This window comes from Gadus morhua, chromosome 19 (assembly GCF_902167405.1).
Source record: "Gadus morhua chromosome 19, gadMor3.0, whole genome shotgun sequence".
In the NCBI taxonomy this organism is placed as follows: domain Eukaryota; kingdom Metazoa; phylum Chordata; class Actinopteri; order Gadiformes; family Gadidae; genus Gadus; species Gadus morhua.
Genome location: NC_044066.1, coordinates 13,981,270 through 13,999,382, shown reverse-complemented (window position 1 = coordinate 13,999,382; position 18,113 = coordinate 13,981,270). Strand labels below are relative to the sequence as shown.

Below are 18,113 nucleotides of genomic sequence, written 5' to 3'. Positions count from 1 at the left end.
AGCATTTACTGAGTACTTTATACTCTCTATAACTAGAAAACGTTTTCCTTTGAGGAATCCCTTGGACTGCTTTCATGTAATTAAGCAATAATGCACTTTCCCTGTTTGGATTATGATGTCAAAAGATTTATTTTTTAGTGTGCATCACTGCAATCTATCTGATCTACAGAGTTGATATACTGTCTCTTATTCAACTCTTGGTTTTTCTAATTGAATGAATACTTTTAATGACTTGGTTAATGAGTATCGTTTGTAATGAATCTGATCTTAATCCTGAAGCCCCTTTGCCTGGTCACTGTGGAAACACAACACCGCCGACACAATAGGAACAAGAGAACAGACGAGTGGTTTGGTTTGGATGAGATGTCAGAGTGAACGATGCCGAGGTAAGTAATGGAGGTCCTCTCGTCTGTGTAATGGTTTGGACGAGTGTCGGGGGAGGGGAGATTAATTTATCCGCGTTATTCATGAGATCACAACAAAACAAAGAGCTTCCTGAGCGGTCGGCCGTTCATAGCAGTGGACGAACGAGTCCCTCCCTGCTGGCTCCGCTCGTGTGGATGACCTGCACTTACAGGTGTTGGTCGGCCCGTCGCTGTCGTAACGCTGTTATGCAAAAATCTAGATGCCTTGGTAATGAACGTCTAGGCCTATATATACGTCATTTAACATGCAGAAAAATGTCTGATGTAAAAAACAATAAACCTGCTGACTATTATGTAATTAAAGACCAATTAGCGCATGGTTTTTTTTATGTCAAAATTCTTCAAAAACATAATAACACAATTCCAACTGTGTGTTAATCTCACTCTCTCGACGAACCCACTTCATGCCTGGCTCTCAATAAGACTCATGCGGTAGTTCGTATCCCAGAAACTCCATATGTGGTCTGTGTAAACCAGCTCCTACTTTATGAAGGGACTTCATCAAGATCCACGGGGGAAATCTGTGAGCGGGTGATGTGAGCGGTGTCAGTGGCGGGGGGGGACTAACGACTGACTAACGTACTAAAGAGGCCTGAGTCGAGGATTCAGAGCAAACGGTTCAGAACGGGACACTGGAAGGGAACACAGAACCGACGGATTGTGTTCGGAGCGTACGACAAGTCTAGGGTAACTAGATTTGGATTCCTCCTCGCGTGTTCAGCAGCTATTATCACCCATTTTTCTTAATACTTCTAGTTATGATACTTTTCATTTTCTTAATAAATCGGGTAGCTCATCATTGTTTTTTAATAATGAGTTTGCATAAATTATTGATGGATTCATCCTGGATCCGCTTCATTATTTATCATCCCTGAGCCCCCTAGGGGGCGACAGAGGGCCAGGGCTCACGGACACTAGAAGTTGAGGAGGTGTGTGTGTGTGTGTGTGTGTGCGTGTGTGTGTACGTGTGTACGTGTGTGCGTGTGTGTACGAGTGTCCTCAAACTTTTAGAGAGTTGGACTTGAGTTCACGGCGGTCACTCCCACCACGGCACTGATGACAGCGGTGACGAAGGTGATGATGAAGACGGTGACGTACATGTGTGTGTGTGTCTGTCTGTGTGTGTGTGCAGAAATGAGTGTGTTTAAAAGCATGTCGTACCAAATTAGTCCAATGGGAGCAATTGTTCTGATATAGACACGCCCCCACCAACCCACCCACACTGCCACACACACTTTAACCGGGTTGAGATGGGGGGGGCTATCTATTGAAAGGGGGTGGTGGCTTCAAGAGCCGGAGGAGAGGGAGGGTATAAACGTCAGGAGGCAGCCTCCGGCGGAGAGACCAAACCAGAGCCAGGGGGACCAGCGCACAGTGACTTCAACCAGGTGGGTACGCTCCTGCTCTCCGTCCGGCTCCGTCTCTCCATCACTCTCTCCTCATTGCTCTCGTCTTGTCTATTTCTGTCCAACTCTCTCTCAAACTGTATCCATCTATCTCCCCTTCTTCATCTCTCTATTTGTCTGTCCATCTCTGTCTCTCTCCTCTCGCAAGATCTCTGTGTCTCTCGCTCTCCCTGTCCCTGTCTCTCTCTCCGAGCCAGGTCTCTATGTCTCTCCACGGTCTCTCTCATTCTCTCTATCCCTCCGTCCCTCACTCAGTACCATCCCTCTCTCTCCTAGTCTTTCTCCTTGGACCGGACCTGGATATTAACTTATTTCAGTGTGGAAGTTATTTGGTTCTTTAAGATGTATAGAAATTCGCTTGCGTTTAATCATAAAATTTGTCATGAAATCAACTAGTAGTTTATAAATAGCTTTGTGTGCAAACTGAACATGTTCTGGATTGATTATTGTAGGAATAATAATAAACATGTGGCCTTCTAGTTATTAAATGACCATTATTCTAATTTCTATGATGTTTTAAATGAGTGAATTTTCCATGAAAGCAGACGACGTGTCCCACAGTTTCAGGGAATCTTCCGGAACGATGCGCCAGCTGAAGCTGCCTGTGCTCCTCGTGATCCTTCCCTTCCTGCTGGACTCGGCTCACGCGGCCCCACACAGCTTCAGGTGAGCAGAGACACCGCCTCACACCGCCACGTCCTCACCTGGATCTGCATCTCCAGACTGACCCCCGCACTCAGTGTCAGCTCTGGGGTAGAACGCACGTTGTGGAGAAGCACTTTACGTTACATTTGCGATTTAGGGCATTTAGCAGACGCTTTTATCCAAGGCGACTTACAATAAGTACATTTGTCAGAAGACAAAGAAGCAACAATATATCGCTGCCGCTGCAGTGAGGATGTTCATAGAACCGAGTGCCAAGCACTTACCATCGCTAGGTTAACCCATTCCCGGTACACTTCAAAGAAAGCTAGGATAAGAGGCTACACGAGGCTACGCATTATTTTGTAAGTGCAAGGAGGTACAACGTACAATAAGTGCGTAGGAGGGGTGTGGGGGGGGGGGGTAATGCAGATTCTAGGGGAACAAGTGACAGATGGACCATCACTGTGTCTCCACAATGCAACATCTCACACACTGTGGCTCATGAGAACGCTACACAACCTTGTGTTGGGTTCCTTTAGCTTCTCTAGACTCTGACTTCTTTCATTTTTTCCGAAACAAGACAATGCAGCACAAGTTTGCGTTTTCCTTGTAAGCCTCGATTTACCCTCCTCCTCAGCTGTAAGTGGATAAAATCTTCCGCCAAACGACTTAATAACAGGTTAATGTAAACCTGTAGCTAAGAGACGAACACCAGATCAGACGTGACGCCTGGGGACAGACGGATCGGGGGAGGAAGAGAGAGGAAGAAAGGCAGGAATGGAGGAGACTTGGAGAGGACGAGAGTGGAGGAGAAGTAGCCAGCCGAGGCCTCCGGAACCCAAGTGGCCACTTGTCCCCTGTGGCCCTCGCAAGGCGGTGAAGAGGGTATCATGTGGATGGGGTCTGACCTCTGACCCCTCCCCTGTAATGCAGGTACTTCAGCCCATCCTTCGCCAGGGAGCCAGAGATCGCTCTTCCAGACGCTGAAGACTGGCAGCCTCAAGACATGCTCTCGGACCTTCTCCTGCGCATCCCGGCCCCAAGGGCCCCGAGGGGCCTCACCGCCCTCAACAGGTACCGCCTAGTGGCTAGTCTTCTGGAACAGAGTCCTATGGAGTCACCGATAAACCATTCAGCCGGTTATTGATAGAAAACAAGATTTACATTGACGTTTGTATTCAGCAGACGCTCCTATCCAAAGTGACTTACAATAAGTACATTTGCCAGAAGAAAGAGAAACAACCATAGATCGTGGTCGGTACAGTAAGGATGTTCATAGAACCAAGTGCCAAGCACTGACAATCTTCTGGTTAACCCATTCCCCTTACACAACAAAGATGAGATAAGATAGGATAAGATGCTGCACAATGCTGTTTTTAAGTGCAAGGACGTACAACATACAATAGGTGTGTAAATGGGGTGTGGGGGGTTGATGGTGGCTGGCAATGCACCTGTCATTTTGTGATTTCTGGAGATGTTGTATGGAATGGCTCTCTAAACAAAGTTCCAGAGTTGTTTCTGAATGAGGGCATGACGTCACTCATCTTATGGGAGAGGTCATTTCATCATATCAGAAACTGCAGCTGTAATGACCATTATTCACCTAGAGGTGGCGCTCATACTGCGGTTTATTTTGGTTGTTGGGTAACTCTTTATTAAAGGCTAGTTTCGATTTATTAGGAAGTAAAATGAATTATTATCCATTTAAAAACCTTTTCAGTACTAGGCCAGTTTTAAAATCGTTTTAAGTTTTTTTTGCTCATGGACGCATCGTAGACCTAAATGAGGCAAAGGATAGTACGATGAATTATTTTGGAAAGTAACGGATTGAAAGTAGAATAATCTATCAAGTGTCCTAACAAAGGATTTCCCTGCAGCCATCACATCGCGAAGAGAAAGTGCAACGCGGCCACCTGCGTGACGCAGAGACTGGCGGACTTCATGGGGCGGTCCAGTAACACCATCGGGGTGACGGGACTGTTGGAGCCCACCAACGTTGGCTCCAGCACGTACGGCAAGAGGAGCGTGCTGACCGTCCGTTTCCCGGACTTCTAGTCCCAGGGGACGGAGGTCCAGAACCACCACAATACACCGCTCACTTCAGATCGAGTGGGAAGATCCGCGAATTCAGTGATTCATGGTAATAGGATCATTTATGATCACGAACGCAATTTTTATGTGCCTTTGGTGAACTTCAGTTGAAAAGGTTGTGCTTGTGTCGATTGTTTTAAAGCATTTGAAATGTGTTTTTGTTGGGCGTGTATCAAGTAATCTCATCATGAATAAACGAATAGATAATGAAGTCGATACACCAAGATGATACAAACAGATGTGTAGGCCTATATAGCCTTCCACTAGGCTACATGTTTATTTGTGATGTGTTTTTTTTAATAAAATGTTACAATGTACAGCCTTGAAATTGGTTCTAAGTGCTTCCTACTATAGTCAGGCAGGCCTCTGACATCAGATAAAATAAAGGTATTCTCACCTCCACCACAACACTGCCACATACCGACCTGCCTAACGTCGACAGGCTAACACTCTCCCTTCATTAAACAGGCCCTCAACCCACCTTTTTAAGTTTGCTTTCACCCTCCTTCCCTTCTCCCCCTTCCTATTTGTTCTTCTTTTCACTAATATACGTTCTTATCAGGGCTGTCAAACGATTAACATTTTAAACGCGACTCATCGCATATGAGTTAACTCACGATTTATTGCATTTTTTTTAAATGATCAATTTTGAATCCACTCCAATTGAAGTTAAATGTGATTATCAAATGGAATGAGACATTATCAGCTATTAATTAGGCCTAGTTAAAACTTTAACAAAGTGATCTTGAGGGACTTTTATTGACTCACTCAGTGTCGGTTGAATATGAAACAAAAATAATATTCTGTTGACATCCTGTGCATGGGACAAACTTTCAAAATCACAGAAAGAAAAGAGAACGTGCGTTAATGCGTCAACTTGTATTAATCGGGTTAAAATAAGATTGGGTAAACGCGTTATTATCCCACTAATTTTAAGAGCCCTTAGCATTTAGAAAAGTGCTATATAAGCCTAATATATTATTATTATTATTATTATTATTATTATTATTATTATTATTATATAGACCTGTAGCGAATGATTTACACACAATTTGAGTTAAGTTAACTAGTTATTTCCCACATGTGAATTGGTCATCTTTACTGTAATCCACTGGTTAAATAAAATCAGAGACTGCTCCCCAACAAATCGGACGAGTGTTGGGGAGGGGAGTTTATCAAGTGTTATACAACGGGTTGCCTGAATCCAGCGATCTGATTGGTTCCTAACTGTTGTATAATGAGCGTATACATAACTGCTATGACGCCCGTCTTTGACTTTCTTGGTTTCTTTTTAAATGTAGTGTGTTATGTTGAAATGACTTTCGTTTCGCCATAACAGTAACCGTTGTATAAAAGCAATAGATCACTTCAGTCAGTGGCATGTGCTCATTATGCCACTGTGAAGGGGGTCGCCGGCCCTCCGCTGCGCGTCGGGGCCGGACAACGCCCCTTAACAGTGGTATAATGAGCACATACCACAGCCTGGCGTGATCTATTGCTTAATTATATCAGCGTTATTCATCAGAACAAAACAAAAGAAAGATATCTCTGATGGTCGAGATCAAGTTCGTTCCGGGCCCATACATCTACGTTATGTGGATGCGTAATGCTTTAAATAGCCTACGGTACCTTAAAAGCATCGTGTAGGCCTACCGCGCAATGACGCGCGACATATCAACCCACCGTTGATACCAAGCGACCCTGAGCGAATCCTGTTCAACCCGAAGCACAAATGGATTCACTGAAATAGACAAATTGCCCTTTTTTGCAGACGAATACAAAAAACAACGAGGCAATTATGAACATGCCGACAAAGAGACGGTCCGGGACGTGTCAAGTCCCAGTGTCACATAACACTAATGATCAGTGAAGTGTGTGTTGATGCAGCATGGAAACTCCTGAATGTTGTGATGGGATGTTAGGATGGACTGACCTGCTGGCTCCATAATCTCTGAGTATGTGTATTCACCTGATGGACGCAAAACACATTAATGCGCACAATAATGCACACACACACACACACACGCACGCACGCACGCACACACACACACACACACACACACACACACACACACACACACACACACACACACACACACACACACACACACACACACACAATAAATTAAAGCATACATAAACACACATTTATATATTTAAACATACACATACATACATTCATGCACACACACGCACGCACACACACACACACACACACACACACACACACACACACACACACACACACACACACACACACACACACACACACACACACACACACACACACACACACACACAGGTTTGCATATAGCCTATACAATCTATAAATAAATAAATAAATATATAAATAAATAAATAAATAAATAAATAAATAAATAAATAAATAAATAAATATATATATATATATATATATATATATAGTCTGAAGCCCATTTACCATAATCCCATCGAGAGAAATCGTAATACCAATAATTTCAGAACTCCGAACAATTAAAAATGTGGTAATTTTCTATAACAGTTAAGCATTTATAACCTCATAACGTCACCGTTATAACTGCTTATTTAAAATGCGATGTTCTATTCCGAAGACATTTGGACGCACGGCTTTCCGTAGCAGATTGTAAACACGCTCAATCTGCCTCCCTAATGCGGAATAAGAAGTACAACTTGAGGATTCTTGCTACTTTAGTTTCAAGTTTCAGTTATTTTTGTGGATTTAATTAGTGTCTAAGCCTCTGGACGTCATATATCTCGGTCTGTATTGAACTTCAGTCTTTAGTTAACTCTTGTTTAACTATGGATGCTCGCTAACGTTAGCTCCGCTGAGAGGATGGCCAGTCACCAAATGCAGAGATTCCAGTTTGTGGTCGTCGGAGGAGGCATCGCAGGGGTGACATGTGTAGAGCAGGTGAGACGAGACTGGGGTCGTAGTTGACATCGTAGAGATGTGTTGACTGTGTTTGATAAGCCTGAACTCAGAGGCACATCGGCCATCATGGTCTAAATTCAATTAAACTTTATTTGTATAGCCCTTAATCACAGGTACAGTCTCAAACGGCAGTCCGTATATTTATGACACCTCCCTGACCCTATTCCCCCAGAGAGCAAGAAACAACTCCCTTGATTAGCAAGGAAGAAATCTTGAGAAGGAGAGTAGGGGATCCCTCCTTCCAGGGATGTTGAGGATTACGATGGGTGCCATGATAGACATGCACACATACATACTGGCAAAACAAATCTCCGGATCTCTTGTGTCCTCAGCTGGCGTCGGACTTCCCCTCCGCGGAAGTTGGGCTCATCACAGCCGCCTCGCACATCAAGGCGGTCGCCAACTTCAAACAGGTAGGGGTGGTGACATCTGAGTTAATATATGACGATGTATCTATCAGTAGCTTATACACAAAGACTGAAGGGGTTAGGTGTCCATGTTGTGACGTTCCTCCTCTCTGTTGTTTTTTGGTGGTTTGCATCAATGATGTTATGATATAACAGTTGGATTTATTCAGATACTATTATCCTCCCAAAGACTGTTCTAATTCTGTATTATAATATTATATACAGTTTCAATATATCCCCCTTCAGCTTTACTTCCATACCTTATTAAGCTTTCGCCTGCCATGTGTGTATCCCACTTTCTTTAGCCCCACCACAAGCTTCTTACATTTAAAACATGTTGTACGTACAGTGTCTTCCTGTTACTATGATTCCAAGCTACTCTGCACTCTATCCTGTGTTGTTTTTGCACCTAATTGTGCAGCACTAAATCAACCTTTTATTGTTTATTTTAACTAACATTTTTTGTATTTCAAACAAGAAATGTATTTATGTATGAATAGTTGATCATGTTGCTGACCTGTACTGTTCTCATGGTTAGAGGTTGTGTACCCTGATATTAAACCGACTGAATGAGGGGCAGACTGACTCTGAATGTCCGCTCACTAATCGTCTCCACCTCAGGTGTCTCAGACCTTGGAGGAGTTTGACGTGGAGGAGCGTCCGCCCAGCGTGCTGCAGGAGAAGTATCCCAACGTCACGGTGTTCCAGTCGGCCGTCAGAAGCCTCCAGGCCGACCAGCATGTGAGCTGAAGCCCTCCTACACACACAGTACATACATCGGTTCCTTCACACCTTCCTAATGAAGACGCACCTTTAGAAGTGGTTCTGTTGCCGTAATATTCCGTCAGAGACGGACTAACACCATGTAGGCTTCTGTTTTGGGAGAGATACCGACATGAAGTCAGGACATTAATGATGACAGAACTAAACACAGGAAAGACGAGAAGGGATTGACCCTTTCAAGATTCGTTTTAGGATAATAAATCAAAATGGGAATTTCAATTAAAGTTCAAGTTTGTGTTGCAGGAAGTCGTTGGGAAACTCATCCTTAATTTTTGTGACAACATTGTGACTGATGTGACTGATTCTTCCTCGTCGTGCCGGACGAGCCAACAGCAGACTCATAAATAAAGTATAATATAATATATAGATTCTGTCCTGGTCATGTACTACAGACAACTACTTGTCCTGTCCATCATGCTCTGTATGTCTGTCCTCTCTGCAGACCTTGCAGACGGAGGACGGACGCTCGGTGGGCTACGAGAAGCTGTGTATCTGCAGCGGCGCCCGACCCAAACTGCTGACCCAGGACCAGCCCTACGTGCTGGGGGTCCGCGACACCGACAGTGTTCAGGTAGGTCTCCTTCGTAACCCCCCCAGACCGCTGGAGCCGAGAGGTCCACTACTGATAGTCTTTAGGTATTCATATTCCTGGAGCGTTCCAGGCATGGAAGGTCACCTCACTGGCTCTATAAAGACCCACAGAACCACTAGTATTCAGCTGCAGGGGCAGTTACATCCCTGAAGACCACAGTCCGCGCCGTTGGCTTTTTCGAAGACGTCCGGCACATTGACAACGTTTGTGTGTTTGCAGGAGTTTCAGAAGCGGTTGTCCAGCGCCAAGAGGATCGTCGTCGTTGGAAACGGAGGTATTGCCCTGGAGTTGGTGTAAGTGGACTCAAAATATTTGTTCCAACTTTAACTTGCCATGGGTGATTCGACAGGGACTGCAGTAACCAGTGTATGACTATAGATGGTGCTGTTTGTTTCAAGGCATTTATTTTACATGTTTAGTTGAACATGGAAAGGAAAAACGGGCACAGCTGAGAACTGTTATTGATTATTGATTAGCAAAGGGCATAAATGATGATGAGGTAAAATGTTTGGATTTAAAACAGGTGTAATGATATATGATTCCGGAAGAAATTCAAAAACCTTCTACTGCGTCGCGACTCGAGCTCTGGTCTGTACCAGTGTTCCTGATCCGTCTGAGGCACACAGTGTCAGCCACGCAGCGTTCAGACACGGGGGGGAGGCTGTGACGGCCTGGTGGTGTTTCAGGTTTGAGGTGCGGGGCTGCGAGGTGGTCTGGGCCGTGAAGGACAAGGCCATCGGGAACACATTCTTCGACGCGGGCGCCGCCCAGTTCCTCATCCCGTCGCTGGAGGCCCAGCGGCCGCCCCGGGACGCGGTCTGCAAGAGGGCCCGCTACACCACGGAGCAGGGCCCGGAGGGGAACTCTGACGGGGGCCCGGAGGGGGGCCTCCACACCTTCACCGCAGGTCCGTACCACACGGGGCACCCCACCACTCTCAGGGGTCACCTGCAGCTCGTGGAGGAGTTCACCTGTAGCTCGTTAAGGAGTTCACCTGTAGCTCGTTAAGGAGTTCACCTGTAGCTTGTTAAGGAGTTCACCTGTAGCTCGTTAAGGAGTTCACCAGTTGCTCGTTAAGGAGTTCACCTGTTGCTCGTTAAGGAGTTCACCTGTTGCTTATTAAGGAGTTCACCTGTTGCTCGTTAAAGGGCAGGTAGGGGAGGGATTCACCTGCAGCTCGTGAAGGAGCGGCTAGGGGCGGGGCCAAATGGCTGTAGTATGCCTACAGGCAGGCTGGGAATCAAAACCACAAGCTTTGTTAGAACAAAGATGTCTTCCAACCATAGAGGAGGGCTTGGTTGACGATACAATGTCCATCAATTTAAAGTAAAATAAATCAGAAAGAGTAGAACAGCTGCTTCACCAGTAGAGGGCAGCACACACCGCAGAGACCTAACAGAACGCGGGGTTAAAGTTCAACGTCAGAGTCACACTATTGTGTGTGTGTGTGTGTGTGTGTGTGTGTGTCTCTTTAACCAGGTGGGGACCGGCGTAGACCCGGTTCTGGTTCTACTGGCGCTGGCAGTGCTTTGGGTCCAGACTGGCATGAAGGGTTCCTGCTGAGAGGAGCAGAGCAGGTGAGACGCCAGGCTCAACCCTGTTAACACTCCTGATCCTCTTCTGTCCAAACCAGGTCAGCTGGAAGCATGGAATTAGGATTGTTCCACATGCGCAGGCACGCACGCACTCGCACGCGAGTTTGGCAACATTTGTATTTGATGTGTGTGTTTAAAAAAAAGAACCCTCAACATACTAATCAATGCCATTTTGTCTGCTACTGAAAGAAGAAGTTTAGACAAAACTGGAGTGAAATCCTACAGTTTGTGAACACTCCGATCCACTCCGATATGCAGATAGCGTTGTTTTTGGGACTTTGAAGTGCCTGTTACGACACCACAACCAAGGGACACCAGCGACTAGGTGTGTGTTCGCACGTGTAAAGCTGACTGTGGCGTCCGAAAGAGGGTTAGGCTCCACGGACGCCTGTGGTCTAACCTCATGGTTCTGTGTGGACGGTGAAGCTCCGTTCGAGCAGTGGTACATTTTGATGGTGCAGGGGTTCAGCGAATGCTCGAATGCTTATGCACAACGAAGTATCACAAGGTTGCTGTGGGTCGTAACCATGGCGACAACACGCCCCCCTCCTTCCGAGAACTGTGTGTGTGTGTGTGTGTGTGTGTGTGTGTGTGTGTGTGTGTGTGTGTGTGTGTGTGTGTGTGTGTGTGTGTGTGTGTGTGTGTGTGTGTGTGTGTGTTCAGATCAGTCGAAGATGGATGCCACAGGAGTAAGTGCGACCTTTTGTCGTCAAGTGTAACCTGAGCTCATGCTAATTTAATGCACACACTCACAGCCCAGGACACCCAGCAGAACGGGTTGCACCGAGGAGCAGGTCACAGGGGTCCGCAGACAGCGTCCCTTCCAAAGGGAACAGCTCTTATTTTTGCGATCCAGGTCAAACTGTGATTCCTAAACAAAATCAAGTGTTTTAACATTTTGTCAACCAAAATAGACGTCACATCCTACAACTACACGTTTCATAAATGCATCAAACTATAGGCTGCTGGTTATTTTATAAACAGTATAGCTACTGTAGAACTTTATCTTCTGTTTTGTCCTCATCTTAGGGGTGGAATAGGTGTTATGGCTAGAGATAAATTGTATTTTGTGACCAGAAATGTCTCTTGATGGTGAAGGTCACAGACCCTGGTATAGGGCATTACTTTCCATCCATTCTTGGCACAAAAACTGAAAGTTGTAGGGGGAAAAGGCCCCAGTTTACTGGGCTCATAAAAGTCCCACAGGCAGGGCCCTTACTTAGCATGGGGGCCACACCCAGACCAGTCAGCCCCCTGCCCAGCGAGTGTTCAGTGTGTTTAACTCTTTCCTCCTCCTCCTCCTCTGTGGCCAGACCCCCCAGGGGGTCCGCGTGGAGTACGAGTGTGAGGTGCAGGAGATCTTCACCCCCTCAGACCCCCTGAGACCCCAGCCTGAGGCGGATTACGGTGAGACCCCCCCCCCCCCCCCCCCCCCCGTTCTACCGCTTACTTACCATCACGTTCTTCTCATGATGGACGTGTGTGAATGTCCTGGTGCGATGAACATCAACACAGAGCCAAAGGTCAACTGATGGTGTCCCCCACTGTAGGGGCGTGGCCCGTCTACGTCCGGCTGACCAATGGGAGGACGGTGGGCTGTGACTTCATCGTCAGCGCGACTGGCGTCGTGCCAAACACGGATGCTTTCCTCCAGGGGAACAATGTAAGGAAACTTAGAAATACACAGTTAATCCACATGATGTACTTAATACACAGTTAATCCACATGATGTACTTAATATACACAATGAATAAATAAATGCATTAGTAGAAGGAGAAGGTTCCTACTCGATTAAAAGCTGTAAAGTTAGTGAGATATTGAATATGATTTGCTTTTGGATTACAGTTTTGAAAGACGATGGAGACAAAAAGCTGTGGGGTCGGCCACCACTTCAGCGATCTTACTTATAGAAAATACAAATGCAGCCATTCCATATTGGGCGGAGTAACCACAAGCTTGTTTTTGAAGAATACGCTCATCCCCTTCCCCTTTGTCTTATATAACACTCCCTGAGGCCCTGTAGTACACACAGTCACTCATGACCCGAGGATCTCGTGTCTCTGTACAATGTGTAAAAGGTGAGGGCCGTCTGTCTGAATCGGTGATGTTAATCTGTGATGGCTGCGTCTTAATATCCTAACATTTCTTAAATGTTGACTACGTTCGCGGTTTTGGCCGCGTTCCATTTCGATGACCACCATTCACTTCTCCTTTAGACTCGGTTCCACTTAAGTCTGCATCACAAGGGTTTTGCATACATAGGTCATGTGATCCGTATGCCTCGTAAAGGGCGTGCCTGCGGTCATGTGACTTCAGCGGAGGGCCAGTACCGCTCTGATCAGCTGTTCCTTTAGTGCATTCTCGGTTGACGTGGAAACGCCACCATGCGCTTGCATGGTGAGCAAACAAACCCAGACTTGAGGAGCAGCATCGGACCTCCCCATAGGCTGGGGGTAGCATCAGACCTCCCCTTTGGCTCAGACCTCCCCATTGGCTGCTTTAGCTGCAGATGGTTTAACCGGCTCATCCTTTCGAGCCGCGAGCCTTCCTAGTATCTGGTAGAATACCAAGTTATGTGCTGCTGTTATGTATCTGTGTAGTTGTACTTAATAGGGAAGATGAGCCATTGTGTTACCTGGAACACACACACACACACACACACACACACACACACACACACACACACACACACACACACACACACACACACACACACACAGGAACTGGGATTGTGTTTTTGCATGTGTGTATTTCATAACACAACCCTTTAGCAGATGCGTTTTCTCCCAACCAAGTTAATTTGTTTATCACGTGACCCCAATCCTCCAGCTCAGTGGTAAACAGGACACTACTCTAGACTCTGTGTAGACTAGAGCTCCAGACATAGGCACATGTGGAGCTGTTTGCAGGGGAAAGGGGCTAGAGCAGTAGAGTGAGTGTAGAGCGTACTCATCGAAGGAGTCTCTCTTTGGGCCAAAGGGTCGTGAACAGGCCGCTGACCAATGAGGCCGGTGGACCACAGCTGACGCTAACGTGGTGACATCACCGCCGTGTTGACGTCACTCAGGCTAATGCGGTGACATCGCCAACGCTGTGACATCGCTCACGACGGCGCGGTGACATCACTCACGCGGTGACTCACCAACATGGCGGTCTTACTGTTGTTGTTGATGTTCTTCTTCTTCTTCAGTTCTCCCTGGCTGAGGACGGCGGGCTGCGGGTGGACGACCACATGATGACCTCGGAGCGCGACGTCTACGCGGCGGGCGACGTGTGCAGTGCATGCTGGGAGCCCAGTGCCCTGTGGCAGCAGGTGCGAGTGGTTGTCTAGTCAAATGATGTCACGGTTGCTGACCCCCGGCGGGGAGCCATAACCTCTGTGTCGTCGTTATATAACCCTGTATGCTTAAGCAAATACACCTGGAACCATTCGTCTGGTTCGGCTCCTCCCACCACGGGGAGCGGCACTCCGTGAAGACGGAGACGTCCGCAGAACCGCAGAACCCAGCAGCCAGATGGTCCTGAAGCTCTTCTGTGAACCATAGCTGTGTTCTGTCTGGATACATGCTGTATTAGGGATACCAAATGTCTCTCAAACTAGTGTCTCTCAACTTGGGACACATCAGTTTGAGGGACATGGTTATGGTTATGTGTTTGTGAGGTGTATTCAGTGTCATATATGTATTGTGTATTTAGTGGCCTGGAGACTCTGCATTATACAGTTAATGATGTAAAGGCCTCACACTGAATACAGCTCTGTTCTTGTATCTGACACGCATCGCCATGCATTCAAACGTTGTTAAACAAGGGAACCAGGCTAATTAGGGGACAATGCATTAAGGAACACATGTCACATTAGCATGTCTGTTATTTGGCAGAAAATAATTACAATTTATATAGATATTAGGTTCGAGAGGATTAGGTTTAGATACTAGGTTAGACAGGGTTAGTTTATGTACTAGTTGAGAGATGGTTGCTAATGCTAGCAAAAAAGTTAACTTTAACACATTATGCTAATGCTAACATACGTGTTGACTTTAACACATGGTGATAATGCTAACATACATGTAAACTTTAACCCACGGTGCTGATGCTAACCTACATGTGACCCTTGACCCCAGATGCGGTTGTGGACGCAGGCGCGTCAGATGGGCTGGTTCGCGGGCCGCTGCATGGCGGCGGACGTCCTGACCCAACCCATCGAGCTGGACTTCTGCTTCGAGCTCTTCGCCCACATCACCAAGTTCTTCAACTACAAGGTACCGTCCTGTTCAGCGGCTCCTTCGATCTGGGCTACCTCCTGGGTGGGCGGAGCCAACGTCTCTAAACACACGCCCATATAGCGTTTGAATGTTGTGCTAAGCTAAGCTAGACTAGATGTCTAGAAGTCATGAGTTGTAGCGTTGTCCCACAACGAAACGTCCCTTCTCCTGAGTCATTATACCCAGAGTGAGGAGCATGAGCACATGACTAGGAGAACAACGACGAAAACCAGGAGAATAAATATGGGGTTTTGACGTAGAATTTGGCAAAGTAATAATTCTATCGGAAACGGATATCCCTCGATTAGAGGTCTCCCTTCCCGCCACTAAGCCTGCTGGAGGAGTGTGGGTGTGTATGATGGCTAGTTTGAGCAGCCTCACCTTTCTGAGTCAGGCCCCGTCCCACTCTCCCTAGCCCTAGATTTTAGCCCAAGCCTTAGAATTTGCGCGTTGCCGCGGAGGGGTGGGGCGTTCCAATACTAAGGGGGCAAGAGGGAGTGCTTATCTTCCCTTAAAATCATTCCTTGGCAGCTAGCCCGCTCGGTACCTCACTTGCAGCTAAGGGACTATCACGAATCAACAGGATATCTTGCAAACTCAGCAAGCAGCAATTTTTCCCTGATTCTCAAACAGTTATACCTTATTGTAAATTATTTAACCACAGACTGGATTAAACTATACGATCTGAATGTGTAGGTCGTGTTACTTTCGACACAAGGGTCACATTTTCAAACGTGAATGAAAACAGTAGTAGGCTTCCTCAATCGATGCTGATCTTGTGTCTCACTTCCCGCTTTGAGGGAAATTTACTGTGGAGGGAATTCTAAGCAAGTGTTCTCGTCAAGGGGAGAGTAATGGGTCGGGGTCTTACTCTGAGGCCCGGTTGACCAGCCTCACCTGGCTGAGTCCGACCAGATGAGGCTGGTTTAAACCGCCTCCCCTGGGGCTGGGGGAGGCGGTTTAAACAGCACAACAGTCATGTGCTCATGCTCCATGCCCTGGGGATAAGGACTCAGGAGAAGGTACTGGCTGGTTTAAACCGCCTCACCTGGGTCTAGGGAGAGGCTGCACACCTGTCGCACATAGAGTAATCCCATGTTAACCCAGCCATGACCACAATCACTCGGAGACCTCCTACATGGCAGCATGGAAGCACCAGACCATGCATCATTACCTACAGACCTCCACAATAAACCGGCTGAAACACCACCAGCCTGCGTCCTTGTGTTTGGAGGAGCCCATTAAAGGACCTATTTAACCAAAACCAATCATTCCCTCAGAAGCCCCGCCCTCTCTCCTGCCAGTTACCCACCTGGGGCGTGGCGTGGTCGGCCGGTGTGGGCAGGATTCAACACGTGGACTCGGTTGGCTTGTGTTTCATGTTGCTTGAAGCCTTCCTTAGGCTGCTAGCCCCGTCCCCCAGGGAGACAAGAGGGACCGAATGAAATCCCCGCTCCGCTAAATGGCAAATCCATTTTTAAACACAGGATGTTGTATGTTTTAGCATCCGGTCCAAATCCGTGTGGATTGAGTGACGGGTTGGAGTCTGTCGCACAATGACTCAAGTCGTCCTATCTCTTATGGGACTTAGTGTTCAGGGCTAGGTAGTATTATGTGAGTGTTGGTATTGGGGGGGGTAAGGTTGTGTTATGTTAGTGTTGGGGGTTAGGTAGTGTTAGGGTTCCCAACCCTATCTCTCTAAGGTTGCGTTCACGTGTTATCTAAGCCCACTTTCTGTCCTCTCTGCCATGTGCTTCGCTGCCGTGTGAAACGTGTTGAACCCAGGCTTGAACCTGGAGGCGCTACAGTACAAGGGGGGGGGGGGCCGGCAGGATGAATGGAACATTCTTCCACGGGGTGGGGGTGGCTGCAGGGTGCCAGCCCCCTGACGTGGAGCCGGTCGGGCCTCCATCGTCTTACATAAGGCCTCTCCTCCAGAGGTCACCGACCTCGTCCCGGGCTTATTCCACGGATTCCTCTAGAACAACACTTGTTTGGCTCGTGTTTCCACGGCCCAGGTGGTGATCCTGGGGAAGTTCAACGCCCAGGGACTGGGGGCCGACCACGAGCTGCTGGTGAGATGCACGAAGGGCCAGGAGTACGTGAAGGTGAGGCCTTGGTTTAGTGAGTGGTGTTTGGGCCTAAGAGGGCGCATGATGTTCAGTTATATTAAACATATTGGGATGCAAGCATGAGGGGGCATTAGTGTATTGTAAGAGGTTAGTTGGTTAGGTAGTGTGATGTTAGTGTTGAGGGTTAGGTAAGTGTTGGGGAGGATGGGTTAGGTAGTGTGATGTTAGTGTTGAGGGTTAGGTAGTGGTATGTTCGTGTTATGTTCGTCTTTGTGAGGTTTGGTTAATTTTGGTCGGTTTGACTTATGGCAAGGTTGGGATGGTGGGATTCAGTGTTTTCGAGGTGTTGTTAGGTTGTTATTGTTTACCAGTGAATGACCTCCTGGACCCCCCCCCCAGGTGGTGCTGAGGGGGGGCAAGATGGTGGGCGCCGTGCTGGTAGGAGAGACGGACCTGGAGGAAACCTTTGAGAATCTGATCCTCAACCAGATGGACCTGACGCCCTACAAGGACGAGCTGCTGAACCCCAACATCGACATAGAGGACTACTTTGACTGACCTTGAGTTTATTCTGTGCAGCGACCGCCTTAAAGTAGAGACTTCAGGATGTGTACTGAACACAGGAATTAAATAACTTATTTTTTATTCGTCATTTTGTTCTTATTTTTGGATGGTTGTCTCTTTGTTAGACCATGATGCAACACTGCTGTTGATGATAATTAATGGAGTCAAAGTAATTAATTCATAACTATTAAGAATCAAACCAAACCGTAAGTAGCAGACGTGATGTAGGAGTGATTAAGGACACGACTGTAGACGCCCTCAAACCGACTTGAATTTATTTTACATTCAATAGAATACAATTAAACTAATTACAACTAAATGTAGTGTTATGTTTACTAT

The 18,113-nt window shown here is 46.9% G+C and overlaps 3 protein-coding genes across 8 annotated transcripts in view; all 3 read left to right on the top strand.

Moving 5' to 3' along the window:
* The window catches only part of LOC115532298 (solute carrier organic anion transporter family member 1C1), an 11,314-nt gene extending 10,569 nt beyond the window's left edge, over positions 1–745 (top strand). For all 4 annotated transcript variants that reach the window (XM_030341987.1, XM_030341986.1, XM_030341984.1 and 1 more), the window contains one exon: positions 1–745. This exon is cut by the window's left edge. The gene's annotated coding sequence lies outside the window, so the exon portion shown is untranslated.
* Positions 746–986: 241 nt separating this feature from the next.
* iapp (islet amyloid polypeptide) lies at positions 987–4,875 on the top strand. 3 transcript variants are annotated; one of them, XM_030341983.1, is made up of 5 exons: positions 987–1,112; positions 1,437–1,813; positions 2,393–2,497; positions 3,410–3,550; positions 4,354–4,875. In XM_030341983.1, the coding sequence occupies exons 3-5, from the start codon at positions 2,415–2,417 to the stop codon at positions 4,529–4,531; spliced, it is 402 nt and encodes a 133-aa protein (XP_030197843.1). In that variant the 5' UTR covers positions 987–1,112; positions 1,437–1,813; positions 2,393–2,414; the 3' UTR covers positions 4,532–4,875. The 3 variants fall into 3 exon arrangements, with proteins under 3 accessions (XP_030197843.1, XP_030197841.1, XP_030197842.1); XM_030341981.1 differs by having other exon boundaries at positions 993–1,813; XM_030341982.1 differs by having other exon boundaries at positions 993–1,813; positions 2,377–2,497.
* A 2,276-nt stretch (positions 4,876–7,151) lies between these two features.
* On the top strand, positions 7,152–17,862 carry pyroxd1 (pyridine nucleotide-disulphide oxidoreductase domain 1). The gene is made up of 13 exons (XM_030341238.1): positions 7,152–7,478; positions 7,832–7,912; positions 8,528–8,647; positions 9,132–9,260; positions 9,501–9,574; positions 9,968–10,188; positions 10,761–10,858; positions 12,190–12,283; positions 12,427–12,539; positions 14,067–14,189; positions 14,998–15,135; positions 17,157–17,246; positions 17,610–17,862. The coding sequence occupies exons 1-13, from the start codon at positions 7,371–7,373 to the stop codon at positions 17,766–17,768; spliced, it is 1,548 nt and encodes a 515-aa protein (XP_030197098.1). The 5' UTR covers positions 7,152–7,370; the 3' UTR covers positions 17,769–17,862.
* The last annotated feature ends 251 nt before the right edge of the window (positions 17,863–18,113 follow it).